Source organism: Lissotriton vulgaris, chromosome 4_1 (genome assembly GCF_964263255.1).
Source record: "Lissotriton vulgaris chromosome 4_1, aLisVul1.2, whole genome shotgun sequence".
NCBI classification, from domain to species: domain Eukaryota; kingdom Metazoa; phylum Chordata; class Amphibia; order Caudata; family Salamandridae; genus Lissotriton; species Lissotriton vulgaris.
In genome coordinates this window covers 1,443,850,352-1,443,867,526 of record NC_141691.1, presented here as the reverse complement: position 1 = coordinate 1,443,867,526, position 17,175 = coordinate 1,443,850,352, and the positions used below count along the sequence as shown (strand labels likewise).

The 17,175-nt window shown below is 36.8% G+C and overlaps 1 protein-coding gene across 1 annotated transcript; it reads right to left on the bottom strand.

The window, feature by feature from the left end:
* Nucleotides 1–13,504: 13,504 nt before the first annotated feature.
* Nucleotides 13,505–14,920, bottom strand: LOC147724090 (uncharacterized). Its single transcript, XM_086966947.1, has one exon. The coding sequence runs from the start codon at nt 14,918–14,920 to the stop codon at nt 13,505–13,507; it is 1,416 nt and encodes a 471-aa protein (XP_086823073.1).
* Nucleotides 14,921–17,175: the final 2,255 nt, after the last annotated feature.

The window sequence follows — 17,175 nt, the reverse complement described above, 5'->3', positions numbered from 1 at the left end:
CCCCTATTATTCCACCTCCCAGTGGAATGGGACCATCAGCATCACTCTGGTTGGCTGGGTCCCCCCATCCGCAAGATGGCCGGGACAGAGAGTTGTGCTTCACCTCGCCTACTCCACCTGAGGGGTGAGGTTGGCAAAATGGTCAAACCTCTCCTCCTAAATTGCTTTTCCCGCCGATTCTCCTGCCCAAAGTGGGTATCAGAACAGGTGGGGACCAGTTGCTGGGAGCAGCAAATGACTGGGGTAGCTCACAAAGTCAGCAAGCCTTTGAAGCTTCCACTTCGTGGACTCTGCCCATCCTGGGGAGGAGGCTTGGCACCTCCTCCCAGGATATGCTTTGTTTTAGGATCCCAAGAGCTGCAGACTCTCGACCCAGTGGTCCAGAAACATATCTGGTGGTGGCAGCTGGTGAGCAGCCACTCAACCAGGACACTAGACTTAGGTCTTTTTCAGGGGGCATCCTTAAGTTGCCCTCTGAGTGAATTTTCATTAAATCCCACAATGGCATCAGTGTGAGTTTAAAGGGCTAAGAAGATTGATACCAAACTTTCCAGTTTTCAGCAAAGCCATCATGGTGCTGTGGAGTTTGTAATGACAAACTCCCAGACGTATACTCATTATGGCATTACTGCACTTACAATGTCTAAGAATTGACTTATTCGAGTAACAACAAAAGAGTGATGTGAACAGAGAGTCAGGATAAATTCCCTCTCTTACAGTGTTAAATGAGGAATTGTTAGAAAAAAGACAGGAAACCACTAAACAAAGTGAAAATTACAACACAAATGAGTCGTAAAAAGAACCCTCACTCACCACCTGGTGGTGACATGCTTCATCATGGGGTTCCCACTGGAAGGACCGAATGTCCTCCCAGTGTGCTACTATGCCTGTTTACAGTGGAGCTGGTTCTTTTGTGTGTTGAGATAGTGAAAAACCAAAAAGTGTCAAACGTGTGCAAAATTTAAAAAATGCATAGTTGTGACTATCAACCACTTTATTAAGAGTCCAACTTGCATTGGTTAAAAACAAGTGAAATTGGGACTTTAAAGAAGGTTTTATAATTAAAAACCACTAGTCCTCTGAAAAGTCGGTCAACATGTTTCTGCTTAGGAGCCAAAATCGCTCAGCATTCGTCAGGACATAGATGTTAATCTTCCGGCGGTGTGCACGCACTAAGGCGCACCCAACCTCTAAGCATGGCACGATAAGTGATGCAGCCCTTAATACACTTCCCTTGTCATAGTGCCCTTGGTACCTATGGTACCTTTTACAAGGGACTTACATGTGGCCAGAGTGTTGCAAATTGGGGTTTTCAACTTTACAGTTTAGGGAAATAACATAGGCCCTGGGTACCTGGTTGTCAGGAACTCAGGGCACACCCAGTCAAAGTGCATAAACATTAGGCAAAAAGCGAGGGGCACCCATGAAAAAAGGGGCACTTTCCTTCAGGTAGTACAACAAAAAGCAGAACCAACAGCAGCTGCTCAAAAGGCTTCACTGATTGCATTGAACAAAGTTTGGGAAGTACAGAATGCTACTTCTCCTTAGAAGGAAATTTCAATGCTCAATCCACAGGATAATAGATTGACTGCAGCAACTATGGAGCAGGGCCACTCTCCTCAGAATGTACCTCAGGCTATAGCCAGCTGACTAGATACCAGCACAAGAAGGATTGACTCAAACAATATGCATAGCTTTTTTTCTGCTCCCACTATGGGAGGCCCATATGAATTTACTGTTATAAAACAAGTTGACTTATTCACAAGATATCACATTAAATGGCCACACCTGAGCTAAAATGCTGCTATTTATGGCAACACTTAAAAAGATGCATTCTACAGGTGCCACAAACTTTTCAACAGGTGCACCTTCCCCTGTGTCTCCTCAGTTGCAATATGCTAACTTAGATCTTGAAATAGGAGGACATCTTACTTCATTTTTGAATAAGGATGGATAAATAATGTCAAGCTTTAGGACTAGCCCCTGTCTCTTGAGGGCTCAGAACAAAGTTACATTGAGCAGTCAAAGAAGTGACCCTAAATGGAAGAGGGTTAATTTTTCAAGAGCTGAACAGGAGTCCCATAGTTAACAAGGTAAATGTGAATCCTCCAAAATGCTTTCAGCCTCCAATAAAGCTGTGTTTTACTAGACAATAAACAATAAAGATGTTTCAAGCAAATCAGGTTCCCAAGATAGAGGGGGAGTTACGAATGTGGATAAGAATAATTTTCAAGGCTTTTATACAATATCTGTGAGCCTGATTGGTGAAGTTGTTTAATTTCTCAATGTAAATCTTGAATACTCAATGATATGTGACATTTGGAGTGGCACACAATGAGGTGGAGGGTAAGGGGGCCTATCTCTGTGGAGTATGGGTGAGAGAGGAGATAACTGGGTAAACAGCAGCTGCAGGACAGGTTACCTTATTCTGTACTGGGTCTTTATTACTATGGTTAGCCCATGCAGAAGAGCTACCATTAATTTCAAGGGACTAAACGCACAGAATGCGCAATATACAATTTAGTAGGAACATGCACATATAAAACCTAGCATTGCTTGATTGCACGAGCGCACACAAATCACACTGCACTTTCATGACTTGGAAGCCAAAACTTTTGATGTCATATGTAAGACCACATCCCCCAACAAAATAACCCTTCTGGTCTTTGAGACAGCCTTTCAAGCCATTTTACTCTGTCAGATCCGGAAGGCCCCAGGTAATTATTGGTCTCAGGGTAGGCTCACAGGAATTACATATCTTTTCAGTTTCTGGTCCCAGTAATGATTGCCCTGCAGTATTTGCTGAGCTCCAAAATAAATTGCAGTCCTTCTCTGGCAGCTATATGTTTTCCTGGTGTTTTTTTGTTGGAAGGTACAAATGTTGTAAACACAGCAGACATGTTACATCTTACTAGAATCACTAGATATTATGACTTCTCTGTGATGAAGACAGTCTTATTAGAGAGGATATACTTGCTAAACACTGGTCTGTCACCAATATTCAAGGACAGATTTCTTTTCAATTAATAAAACCTTAATTAAAAACTAAAAAATGTATCATCATCCAATTGGGGCACCGTCATGGACATTCCGACATGCACTAATAATATATATATATATGAGAGATCAAACATGATGTCAAAGCTGTTTTAATGATAACTAGTCACTCTGTCTCCAGTTCTATAGTGTGGGATGCAATAAAAGCAGCCATTTTTGGTTTTGCCCCTTATTATACAGTGCAAGCATACGTTTGACTAGAAGGAGGAATATATTCTATGAAGAAAACTAGACAAGATGAGGGAAGAACATATTGAAGCAAAACAAAACAAGAACTTGCAGCACCAACATTTTTGGTACAAGCTTGTCTCCATGCCGTCCCAATTTAAGTCACTCTGTTCTATAAATATGGTACAACAATTACAATTTGACTATTATTTTGTTTTTAAAAAATCTATACTTTTATTACATTTTTTCCTGTTTCTAAACAATAAATCAAATGGTTTTACATATAGCACAGTGACTTATTCGGGGTGTACAAACTCAAAGAACATAAGAACAATCATAAATCATGATATACGACAACAAAAAATACAAATAATACAAAAAGAAAAACGATATTTCTAAGAGAATTTGTTTTCAGACATTCTCCCTCCACCTCGTAATAGGTTCCCATATGCGTTTCCCAAGCCTTCTACCTTTTCTCACTTTCCTGTCAAAAATCCCTTTCTCCAGATTGTAGACCAAGAGTAATCTAGCCAACCATTGATGGAAAGTTGGGGCAACCTTATCCAGCCATGCAGATGCCACACCAATTCTTAAAACTGCCATGGCCATGAAGAGAAAATAATGCAGGCTACCTTGCTCTCTGTCCCCTCCTACCCCAAGAATAATCCATGCTGGTGTATGGGTAACATTAATTCCTAAAGTTTGACCCAAAAAGGATTCAATAGCTCTGTGCAGCGAATGTAATTGAGGGCATTAAGCAAAAACGTGTATAATATCTGGTTCATTACTATTACACCGAGAACAGGTAGTTTCTGTGGTCCCCCCCACTGGGCTATGCTGGGGGGCGTATGGTATAGAGAGTAAATCGTTTATTTTTTTTAAGTTCAGAATAAAATTTATTGAAGATAAAAAGGTGTCAATACAATAAAACAAATAATCCTGAAGAGGAGCAAAGTAAGCTGGAGAATCTTTGCATACAATTCAAATAGAAATAAAAAAAAAAAATACAATAAATATATACATCAGTTGAAACTCAAGTTAAAGCAAATATTGAGAAAGAAAATAGAAAAAGAATAGTAAATCTGTTATACATGAAATGATTAGGAACGATTAGGTCAATCAGGGAGGTTTGGGAACTTCTTGCTGAGTGGGCAACAAATGAAACGATTTTTTAGCAGAGGCGTCAAGGTACGTTGTTATAGGGAGCCATAGAACAGTGCGTTTCATCGCTAATTGAGGAGGAAAAACAAAGGCAGTATCTAATCTATGGTTGTGACAGACATTATACCACCATGCTTTAATTGATAGCTTCGTAAAATCTTTCCAATTAGCAGTAATTTGTTGGAATGCAACTGCTATCAGTAAATCAATAATTTGTATATCAAAAGTAACCTGGTCCCAGCACGGAGAGAGACTACCAAGAAAAATATGAGTAAAAGTAAAAGGGACTTGGGTATGAAAAATATCATTGATTTGGGACCAAATCCGCTTCCAGAAGTCCTGAACAATAGTGCAGGAGAAAAGCATGTGGAACAGAGTAGCAGTAGGAGTAGAACAAGACCAACAGAGATCAGGGACAGAGGAGAATCTGTTATGAAGTAGATGCGGTGTAAAAAGGAGTCTATTATAAATGAAAAATAGAGTTTGGGTGAGAGTGGCAGCTCTGGAGGATTTGCGAAGTTTCACCCACAGCTTGTCCCAAAGCGAAATGGGCCAATAAGTAGCAAAGTCGCTTTCCCACTGCTCCTCTACTTTAGATTTTGGGCGAGGAAGAGATTTGGAGCGCAGGAATGCAGAGATAAGGGAAGCTTTGGAGTGGGTGGTCAGGAAAGAGTGAAGTAGTGAGGTGGGAGTAGGAGATGGAGAGAGGTTAGAAGAGTGCAGAAACTGGGCATAGATAGGGAGGATTGCTTCTTTCAGTAAGAGATAATAACGAGCAAAGGAAGCAGGTAAATCAAAGGAAAGGCGTAGCAAGTGAAAAGATAGAAAAGTGGACTGAGAGAAAAGTTGAGAAACCCAAATCAAACCCCTTTGTCGCCAGGATTTCCAATAGAAAGGTCTGCCTTTAATAAGGATATTGTCATTGTGCCAAATAGTGGAGGATAAAAAATCAGCAACAGAGTAGGGGGCGGGATGGGGAGAGGCTAGAAGTAACTTGGTTGTGAATTTATGTATGGGATTAGATGGCAATTGTGGTTTGCGAGTAAAAGATGGAAATTCAGCAAAAGTAAAGGGTGAAAGAGAAAGGCGTTCCACATTAACCCAGAGAGGGCAGGGTTCTTCGGGGTCTTGCAGCCAAAATGAGGCCTGGCGCAAAAGAAAAGCTTTATGGTAAGTAGGAAAATCAGGAAAATTGACACCTCCTTCTGATTTAGGTCGTGTTAATCGATAGAGAGACATTCGGGGCTTTTTGCCAGACCAGAGAAAAGAAGAAAGAATAGAATGAAGCTTTTTAAAGAATTTCATGGGAATAGAGACAGGAATATTAGAAATGGTATATAAAACAATAGGGGATAGCATCATTTTAATAGTATCAAGGCGTCCCCACCAAGAGAGATAGAGTGGGTGCCACTTGGCGGTTAGATCAGTTAATTTCTGGATACATTTATTAAGACAGAGGGAAACCGTATCTGTGATGGAGGGAGTTACATGTAAACCTAGATACTTGATGTGAGAGGAGCTCCAGGTGAAATTGGATGCTGCAAAATCAGGTTTGAAAGTAAATTTAGTGAGGGGTAAAATTTCGCATTTGTCATTTTTTAGTTTATATCCAGAGATCATCGAATATGCATGAACTTCAGAAAGAAAGCCAGGGATAGAAACAGTGGGGTTAGAAATAAAGAGCAAAATATCATCAGCCTAAGCAGCAAGCCTAACATGAGACTGTGAAAAATGGAAGCCATGAATATCAGGATTCTGTCTAAGCTTGGAAAGGAAGGGTTCTAGAGCTAAGTTAAAGAGGAAGGGAGATAACGGGCAACCTTGTCGGACACCTCTGCCTAGGTCAAAGAAAGAGGAAACCAGACCATTTGCACAGACCGCTGCTCTAGGATTGGAATAAAGAAAGGAAATTAGGGACAGAAATTTGGGACCAAAGCCAAACCATTTAAGGGCAGAAAAAAGATATGTCCATTCTACTCTATCAAACGCTTTTTCTGCATCCAAGGCAATAGCTGCTAGGGAGCCTGAGAAGCGTGGAGATTTGGACAAAATATTAAATAAAAGCCTAGTATTATCAGTAATGAAACGACCTTTAACAAAACCAGATTGCTCAGGACCAAGTAAATCAGGTAAAAAGGAATCCAATCGGGCTGCAAGAGATTTGGCATAGATTTTATAATCAATATTGACAAGGGATATTGGTCTATAATTCTTACAATATCTAGAATCTTTGCCCTCCTTGGGAATAATGCAAATATGGGCATCAGCAAAGGTACCTGAAGAACCACCCAAGGTTACAAAGGAATCAATAAGAGAATGCAAATTGGGAATGAGCAATGCTGAAAAATGGCAATAAAACTCAACGGTGAAACCATCAGGTCCCGGAGCCTTATCTTTTTTGAGGGAATTAAGAGCAGATAGTAATTCCTTCTGAGAGACATCCAATTCCAAAGAGGTTAAATCAATAGGAAAATGGTCTGGTTTGCGAATGGTAGAATGGGTTTCGGAGGAGTAAAGGGTTGAATAGAAATGGGAAAACTCATCCAGAATATCAGCATCTTTGTGTCGAGGGGTCTCATTTCGTCAAACACAGATTCAATATTGAGTTTGTTGCGCTTAATTTTTAAATATTAGCTAGAATTTTCCCCGCTTTATTTTTCCCACCATAGAATTTGGAACTAGATTTCAGCAAATAAAGAGAAGCGTCCTCTGTAGATTTCTTATTACATTTCAACTTAGCATCAATAAGTGCTGTCAAGCTTTCCCTGGAGTGAGAGGTATAGTAGGAGTGCTCCAAACTCTTTATTTTGCGAAGAAGGTCATTGTTGTGCTTGCGTGCATCTCTACGTTTTGCAGATACAAAACGTATGATGAAATCTCTAGCCGTGGCTTTGAAAGCATCCCAGATTGTGTGGGTCGGAAGAGATGGAGTGTCATTAAAAAGAAAATATTCATTAAAAAAGTCAATAAAAGAGGCGGTAAATTTAGGATCTAAAAGTAGGGAGTTGTTAAAACGCCACCTCTTTGGTCCATTAATCTTGGGTAGGATGTCAATATCAATATGGACAGGAGCGTGATCAGATAGAAGAATGGGGCCAATTTCAGCATGAGTGAGAGATTGTGCAAGGTGATGGGAGACAAAAATATAATCAATACGTGACTGGGACTGCTGGGAAGGGGAATAAAAAGTGAATTCTTTGGTTGTTGGATGACATAAGCGCCATGCATCAATGAGCTTATGCTGTGAAATAGCATGGGTAAAAAGTTTATGAGGCTTATTTGGGATAAAAGAGGTTTTGGAATTTCGGTCTATAAAAGGATCAAGAGGTTGATTGCAGTCTCCCGCTAAGATAAAGTGATTGTCTATGAGACTGGAGATGTGAGTAGCTATCTCACGCCAAAAAGTCGGATGACCACCAGTGGGAGCATAAATGTTAAAAAGGGAGAGTGGAACACTCCTCAAGGAAAGCTTGACAAATGACCATCTACCATCAGGGTCGCAATCATTTTCTAAAACAGAATAAGTAAGAGACTTACGAATAAGAATAGCAACTCCATTGCGCTTACCATCTCCGGGAGCAAAATATACCTCTCCCACCCAGCCCCTTCTAAGCTTAACAGATTCTGCTTCAGTTAAGTGAGTTTCTTGTAAAAAAGCGAAATCTACATTTAATTTAGCAAGGTGAGAAAGGATTCTTTGTCTCTTAATGGGAGAATTCAGACCTTCAACGTTCCATGAAACATTACGTACTGACATTATGAAAACATGAAAAAGGGGAAACTGCTGCAATAAAGGCTTATAATGAAACTATGAGAGATATATGAGAAGAAAATGTGAAGAAGTAATAAAGATGTTAAAGGAAAAAAGAATTGGATAAAGAAAGTTTGAAAAAGAAATAGCAAAAATGACACCTCGAAGAATAGAAAGAGAGGATAGAGGAAAAGGAAAGAAGAGTCGGGGGTAGGGTAAAAAATGAACATGACGATAAGGAAAGGAAACGTACTTACGAGTAGGAAAAATGAGGAGGTACAAACAGGAGGGGGAACCAAACGTGTACGACGGGGGGGGGGGGTAGAACCAACTGGAGGAGACAAGGCGGCCAGGGCAGGCGAACCAACCGCCCGGCTGGGGAAACATGAAGCATGAGGGAGCATCTGTGAAAAAAGAAGGAGATCATTAGGAAAAGAAAGAGAGCAATACAATTAAATGGACAACGCGAAGGACATATCAAGAAAGGCAAGTTAAGTAAAAGGGGGAAAAAGACAGTAAACATACTGAATAACAAGAGTAACCTGAAAATAGGAAATGAAAGCACAAGACAAGAGTAACTATAATAACAGTAATAAACCATTGCAAAAACTTATGCATATAATACTGAACTGTAAATAGGAAAAAGTGACATTAGTTTCATAAGTCAAGGAGGAAATGCCGAAGAGGAAGCAGAAGTATCCATGGTCGAAGCGTGGCAGGAGTTGAGGAAGCTCTGGAGTCTCAGAGGATCCTCGTAAGTCGTGGCCTTGTTATTATAAGTGACCCGGAAGAGACAAGGATGGAAAAGACCATAGCGGGCACCAATGGAACGGAGTGCAGGTCTCATTTCCAAAAAGGCTTTGCGACGGTTGGCCGTGGCTCTAGCGTAATCCTGCGCAAAAAACAAGGAGGATCCAGACCAAGTGAGACGAGGAGCGGCTCTAGCTGCTGAAAGAACTTTCAAAAGGTCCGTGTATTGTAGGAAATACATGATGACACCTCTGGGCTTTGCCGAAGGGGAAGTAGACGAGGGGGCTCGACCAAGCCTGTGAGCCCTTTGTATGTTAAGTACAGTATCCTCCGGAATATGCAGAAGTTTAGGAAGAAAAGATTTGAAAAAGGCTATAGGATCATTCCCCTCACAATTCTCCGCAAGGCCGTAGATTCGCAAGTTATTGCGCCTATTCCTGTTCTCAAGGTCTTCAACCTGCTTTTGAAGAGAAGAAATCTGAGAGTGCATGTGGACAGTCTTAGCAGAGGATTCCTGAAGCGAAGTTACACTGTGCTCCACAGACGTGACCCGTGCCTCCATTTGAACCCAATTATCCGTTAAGACCTGTAATTTAGCATTGGTTTCTTCCATGAAAGGGCGGAGTGCCCTTATCTCTTCCAATAACAAGTCAATAGAAGCAGACGGAGCCGAAGCAGAGGCAGTTGGCGAGGGTGGATCTTTTTTCAGCCGCTTAACTGTGTTCTTCCCGTTGGATTGAGGAAGAGGTTCTATGGCCGCTTTCGATATGAGAGCAGGAAATTCCTGAGAAGATTCGAGGTGGGCCAATGCTGAGAAAACCTTCAAATTTTTGATAAAGGTGCGCTTTGAGGTCTTGTCGGCGCAGTTCGTTGTAAGTTTGCCCATCAAGTTAATAAACAACAACCAAGGTAGCAGTAGGTGACCAGAAGTGGAGAAGCCCCTTTACCATGCAGTAATAACGGACAGCAATATGAAAAAGAGGCGAATCCCAACAGCAATAGTGGGCTGAAAAGTCAAATTGGTAGAGTCAGCAATGGATACATAGGACAGGGAGAGCTCTCACAGGAGAAAGGATTGCCAAAATGAGGTCCAGCGGCGTTCAATGTTTAGACAAAGGATGGTGGTTGACTGCCAATGTAGAGAACATGGTTGAGATAAACTGGCACCATAGGTTAAAGTCAGTTAATGTACAAAAAGGAGGCAGTATGAACGTTGGTGTGTAAGCAGAATTGCGATGAGGGAGCCTGAAAGCATCAAGACATCAAAATGGCCGCTTGCGCACATAGAGATAAAAAAAAGAAAAAAGTGAAGAGAAATGCCACTGTAAAACGATGATGGGCCGTTTGTCACTTAGAGAATAGTCAATTTATTGAAGAATGAGGCCCATCGTGGAAGGGGAGGATGATGACAAGCATAGCAGCAGAAATGCAGGGAGCGCCGGTTATGAGGCCATGAGGAGCGCTGCGTGCAGACTGTGCACAAGGGGGAACATCCATTACAACGCAACTATTACAACGTAGTGCTATTACAACGCAGGTATTACAACGTAATTTCTATTACAACGCATGTTTTTACAACGCATGGTGTTACAACGCTAATGCTATTACAACGCATGTATTTACATCGTATTTTATTTTTTTAGGGTATTTAGATACATAGTTATTTATATTTTAATTATTTTAAGTATTAATTTTTTATTGTTTATAAAATTAATTAAATTTTATATATAATAAAAAATAATTATAATAGTTAGTGATTATTAGAAGATTTTTATATATTAATTTTATAAAATTATTATTTATTTAGTAATAATTATATTAATATATTTAATTAGTTTATTAGTTTTTTAAACATGTAGGAAAGTATTAATATTCAGGATATTATTTATTAAAAATTAAGTATTAATACTCAGGTATTTTTTGCAACATAAATATCATGTTTGTCATTATATTATTTTTTTGGTACTTTAAATTAAATATCAAATAAAATTATAAAGTAATTATAAAGTAAAGAAGATTAAAAAATCAAGTATTAATACTCTGGTTTTTACTTAAAAATAGTATATTTTGTAGAATGTTACATTTGTAATAATTAAATCAATAAAATATTCTTTTTTGTTTATTATATTTTTTCTCTAATAACAATACTTTTTTAATAATTTTTAGATTCATATTTATACTTTTTCCCACGCTTTTGTATTGATTTCAATGAAGCGTTTTGTTTCGATGACGTCTTCAATGCGATCCGCGGGACAGTTTGGTATGCTTTTAAAACAACAGATGCAGGAGGGAGAAGAAGGAAATAAGTGTAGACAAATGGTAAGTGATAAAAAACATAATTTTTGATGACTTTATTTTAATTAATAACGTTAAAATTAAAAATAATATTTCAGATATATAGCTATTTATATATTAATTTTATTTAATTATTATTTATTTAGTATTAATTTATTAATAATAATTTTATGGGGGTATTAAGATAAATATATTTTTAATAATTATTTTATTTGTTTTAGATATATATATATATTTAATTAGTTTATTAGTTTTTTAAACATGTAGGAAGTATTAATATTCAGGATATTATTTATTAAAAATTAAGTATTAATACTCAGGTATTTTTTGCAACATAAATATCATGTTTGTCATTATATTATTTTTTTGGTACTTTAAATTAAATATTAAATAAAATTATAAAGTAAAGAAGATTAACAAATCAAGTATTAATACTCTGGTTTTTACTTAAAAATAGTATTAATTTTTGTAGAATGTTACTTTTGTAATAATTCAATCAATAAAATATTCTTTTTTGTTTATTATATTTTTTCTCTAATAACAATACTTTTTAAATAATTTTTAGATTCATATTTATACTTTTTCCCACGCTTTTGTATTGATTCCAATGAAGCGTTTTGTCCTTTATTTATTTCGATGACGTCTTCAATGCGATCCGCGGGACAGTTTGGTATGCTTTTAAAACAACAGATGCAGGAGGGAGAAGAAGGAAATAAGTGTAGACAAATGGTAAGTGATAAAAAACATAATTTTGATGACTTTATTTTAATTAATAACGTTAAAATTAAAAATAATAAAAGTAGAAACCACATGTAGTTCGATTTAAATTTTGTTTATTGATGTTAATAAATGTAAAAAAATATATATATATTTTTATTTCAATTGCAAACATTTTTGTGATTTTTTTTATTAAGAAATTAAAGATTTAGTAATTAATATAAACATATGATACATTTTAATGTAATTGTCCATTTTCAATTTTGATGTTTTTGGATGACGTCTTCACGTTAACGTCGACGCAAGCCGCCATCTTGGATTTTCCGATTGCTGGAAGTAGCAGGAAGCTGATCTGCGCTAAAGGTAGGAAACTTTTCAAACTTATTTTACACTAAAACATAGTTAAAAAGATATGTATAATGTAATGAGAGGTTAAGTAGAGGTTGCTTATTAAACTAATAGTTGTTTTGATTATTTTTCAACATGTCGCCGAACATTTCACTGTTATATGCCATCGTCGGGTTATTTTACGGGAAAAATAAATGGTAAATATGTTGGTAAACATATAGTGATGATATATATTGTATACATTTTGAACGTAATATGTTTTGTGTAGTTGTAGATATGTTTGGATACTTTTCATTAGACGAACACAGATAGGAAAGGTTAGAAACAATTTATGGGAAAACTGATTGCATTTGGCTTGTTATGTATTAGAGAAAACTGGTTCGTTTTTGCAAAAACCATGCAATGTTTCGTTTGTTTGCTTTTTAGTGAATTTAGAAAAATGTTCTCTAATGATTGATATGGTTACATTTTCATGTTTACGTTTTGTTTGAGAGAGTTGATATCGAGGTCCGTAATTTAAGAAAGAAATTGTTTACATATTGGAAAAAAGATGATTTTTCATTGCAAGTAGTATTTATGATTTCGTAAAAATGCCAATTAGATTTTTTTAGTTAGTGAGAAATACTGCAGTTAGGTTGTTTAGTTAGCGTGAAATACTGCAGTTAGGTTGTTGTGAAATAAATAATGACATTATACATATTTTAATAGTTACACAAGGTCATATTTTTTGGGAAGATTTGTTAAAAACAAACAAAAATGCTTTAAAATTAAGCTTAGAATAAAAAGTATCTTAGCTTTTAAAAAACTTTTTCTGTTTGAAATAGCACAGAAATTTTTGAAAATATAAAAAAAAAACATATATATTTTTCGATTTTAGTACCAGTTTACTAATATAATTTTTCACAAGCCAGCATCACTTTTCTCAAATAAAGGGGTTTCTTTTTGTATAGCATATATTTTCTTTGAACGTTCAAAATGTTTACAACATTTAAAATAAATTGAATGAAAATTATTTCCATTTTAGTTTTGAAAAAGATTTATAAAAACTATTATGTTAGGGTTTTGTTCTTATGAAAGAGATAAGAAAAGAAATTTTTCTTATTTTTAACAGGTGTCGTTTGAAAAAAAAAATTGTAAAAAAAGTAAGGGAACCCGACAAGTAATAATTTAAAAAATGTTTTGAAAAATGTCAAATGAATTAAAAAATTTAAAAATTAATTTAGGGCAAAGCAGGAAAGTAAGTTAGAGAAAAAAAAGTTAAAAATGTAAAATATTAGCAACATTTTCTAGGTAGTCCAAAGCCACACACAACAAAAATTGTTGTAGTATACCCAATAGTCTCTCAGACATTTCCTTTGTTTGCCTTGAAGGACGTGGGTTTAGAATACCTGACAATGCCTGAGCAAGTCTCATTTCTTGAAAACTTTGCTCCTTCTTCAAAGTTTTCAGGAAAGAGTAGAAATTAGGATGGTGTTTGCCAATCGTGTGACTGAAGGAGTTATGCCATCCCTCTATGGCATTATTTGTTTTTGCACCACCTTCTAAGCAGGTTGAGTAGCAATTCCACCACTCCACATGGTAACGTGGCTTCCTCCTGCGACCTGACCTGCCTAGACGTCCAATCCATGTGTCTTCGAAATAATTTAAAATGGGTGCCAATTTTTCCTCATTTTCTACAAAATATTCTGACTCTGAAATTGCTGTGTAGTAGTCATCTACACTATCAGGTGGTACAAAACAAAGTGCAGTTAATTTTTTTAGTTCTACTTGTAATTTACTATCAGACGAGTAATCTGCAACCAGGGATGTTTTTTGGAGTTTACGCCAATATGCCTGGGAAAAATGAAAAAAACATCCCTGAATTTGGGTATCCGCGTACAATTTGTTGATGACATTCATCATTGTCAATTCAAAATCTAATATGATTTTCCTAGGGCTTTTTCCAGAAGTTTTTTCTTTAATTACTGATAAGAACTCAGTATAGGTTGCAGATTGCTTATCTGGTAGTAAACTGTATACTAAAGGAACTACATTATTATTAATTTGAGCATGAATACTGTAAATTTGGGTGAATGGATGGGGTGTACTTTTAAACGTCCCATCCATCATCCAAATTTCTATATTTTCTAATTTAAAAAGGTTACGGGGAGTGCTAAATATTAACATGCGTTTCAGAGGGTTTTGGTTATCATACAGTAGAAAAGGTTCATTAGAGAAAGAAAGAGTTAAATCATGAGGAATTACAATGTCAGCAAAAGTTTGAGGAGTAACAGTTTGTGTGTTACTTGCCTGCTTTTTTCTTTGAATTATTCTACGCAAATTTGGGATTGTTGGCATATTACAAGCAACATGTCCAGGGACATGTTGTGCAACCTCTCTTAAAATTTGACCAGGAGTTTGATTGGAGGTGCATGCAATATCTTTCATTTCATTGATGGTATCGCGTATTTCAATCTCCATTGCAGAGGCAGAGTGGTTATGTTCTGTGGTTCTTACGACAATCTCACCAACAGTAACCGCTCTGCCGCTGCAATGGGCTGTATAATATTGTACACACCTCCAATGTCTCCTTGGTTCACTTAGCCTCTCATTACAGTATACATACCCACAATGTTTAAGTAGTCTGTTCCCTTTTCGAGATTTGGTGTAAGTTGCAGTAGTTTGGCTTGCCATTTCCTGTTGAAAAATGGAAATGTAAATTATATTAAAATGATGATACACACATTTTTGAATTTTCATAATTACACATATTTTGAAATATATATTTGCTTTTTATGTAGATGTTAATTTTATTTAGTTTTAATGTTGTTTAGAAATATGGCAAATGTTATTATTATACTGCAATTTCTTTTAATATGCAATGATGTGGAGTTTGAATAGTAAGAGGCATTTTAACATTATCCTGCACTTTCCCTACTCATGCACTTGCACAGAGTAGGAATAGTAAGTGGTAGAGTTTCACAAACCAGCACTTTCTCTAATTAGCCACTTTCCTGGAGTTTTAATAGTAAGTTGCAATAGAGAACTATCCAGCACTTTCTCTACTCATGCACTTTCATGGTCTTGTAATACTGATTGGCTTTTTTTGAAAAAACCAGCACTTTCTCTAAATATGCACTTACTTTGAGTTAGAATAGTAAATGGCATTTGGACACTATCCCGCACTTTCCCTACTCATGCACTTTCACAGAGTTGGAATAGTACTTGGCACTTTTTCACTAACCAGCACTTTCTCCGAATATGCACTTACTTGGAGTTAGAATAGTAAATGGCACTTGGACACTATCCCGCACTTTCCCTACTCATGCACTTTCACAGAGTTGGAATAGTAATTGGCACTTTTTCACTAACCAGCACTTTCTCAGATTATGCACTTACTTGGAGTTAGAATAGTAAATGGCACTTGGACACTATCCCGCACTTTTCCTACTCTTGCACTTTCACAGAGTTGGGATAGTAATTGAATCATTTTACTACTTATGATTCTGCACTTATAATGCGTTTTACATTGCTTTTTATTTGCTTTGAAATATGATACTTAGATGTGTTTATTTATGAAAATTACCTTGTGTTTCGGAAGGTTCTTTTTGAAAAAATGTTCTTAATAGTTTTGGTATTGGCTGGCTTTTTGCTAATCTGTGTCTTGGAGTGGTTTCTGGTTGGCTGTGAAGAAAACAAGTAGAAAAGGTGTTCAATGCTTAGAAAATGTATCATTTTATTGGCTGCTCTATATATGTGGGGGAAAAAAGCATTTACTTTTAAGCATGTTTATAAATCTGGCACATGTTATTATTACTTTCCCTACTCATGCACTTTCACAGAGTAGAAATAGTGATTGGCACTTTTTCACTAACCAGCACTTTCTCAGAATATGCACTTACTTGGAGTTAGAATAGTAAATGGCACTTGGACACTATCCCGCACTTTCCCTACTCATGCACTTTCACAGAGTTGGAATAGTAATTGGCACTTTTTCACTAACCAGCACTTTCTCAGAATATGCACTTACTTGGAGTTAGAATAGTAAATGGCACTTGGACACTATCCCGCACTTTCCCTACTCATGCACTTTCACAGAGTTGGAATAGTAATTGGCACTTTTTCAATAACCAGCACTTTCTCAGAATATGCACTTACTTGGAGTTACAATAGTAAATGGCACTTGGACACTATCCCGCACTTTTCCTACTCATGCACTTTCACAGAGTTGGAATAGTAATTGGCACTTTTTCACTAACCAACATTTTCTCTCAATATGCATTTACTTGGAGTTAGAATAGTAAATAGCACTTGGACACTATCCTGCATTTTCCCTACTCATGCACTTTCACAGAGTTGGAATAGTAATTGGCACTTTTTCACTAACCAGCACTTTCTCTCAATATGCACTTACCTGGAGTTAGAATAGTACATGGCACTTGGACACTATCCCGCACTTTTCCTACTTATGCACTTTCACAGAGTTGGAATAGTAATTGAATCATTTTACTACTTATGATTCTGCACTTATAATGCGTTTTACATTGCTTTTTATTTGCTCTGAAATATGATACTTAGATGTGTTTATTTATGAAAATTACCTTGTGTTTCGGAAGGTTCTTTTTGAAAAACTGTTCTTAATAGTTTTGGTATTGGCTGGCTTTTTGCTAATCTGTGTCTTGGAGTGGTTTCTGGTTGGCTGTGAAGAAAACAAGTAGAAAAGGTGTTCAATGCTTAGAAAATGTATCATTTTATTGGCTGCTCTATATATGTGGGGGGAAAAAGCATTTACTTTTAAGCATGTTTATACATCTGGCACATGTTATTATTAAATTGTACTATCCAGCACTTTCCCTACTCATGCACTTTCACAGAGTAGAAATAGTAATTGGCACTTTTTCACTAACCAGCACTTTCTCAGAATATGCACTTACTTGGAGTTAGAATAG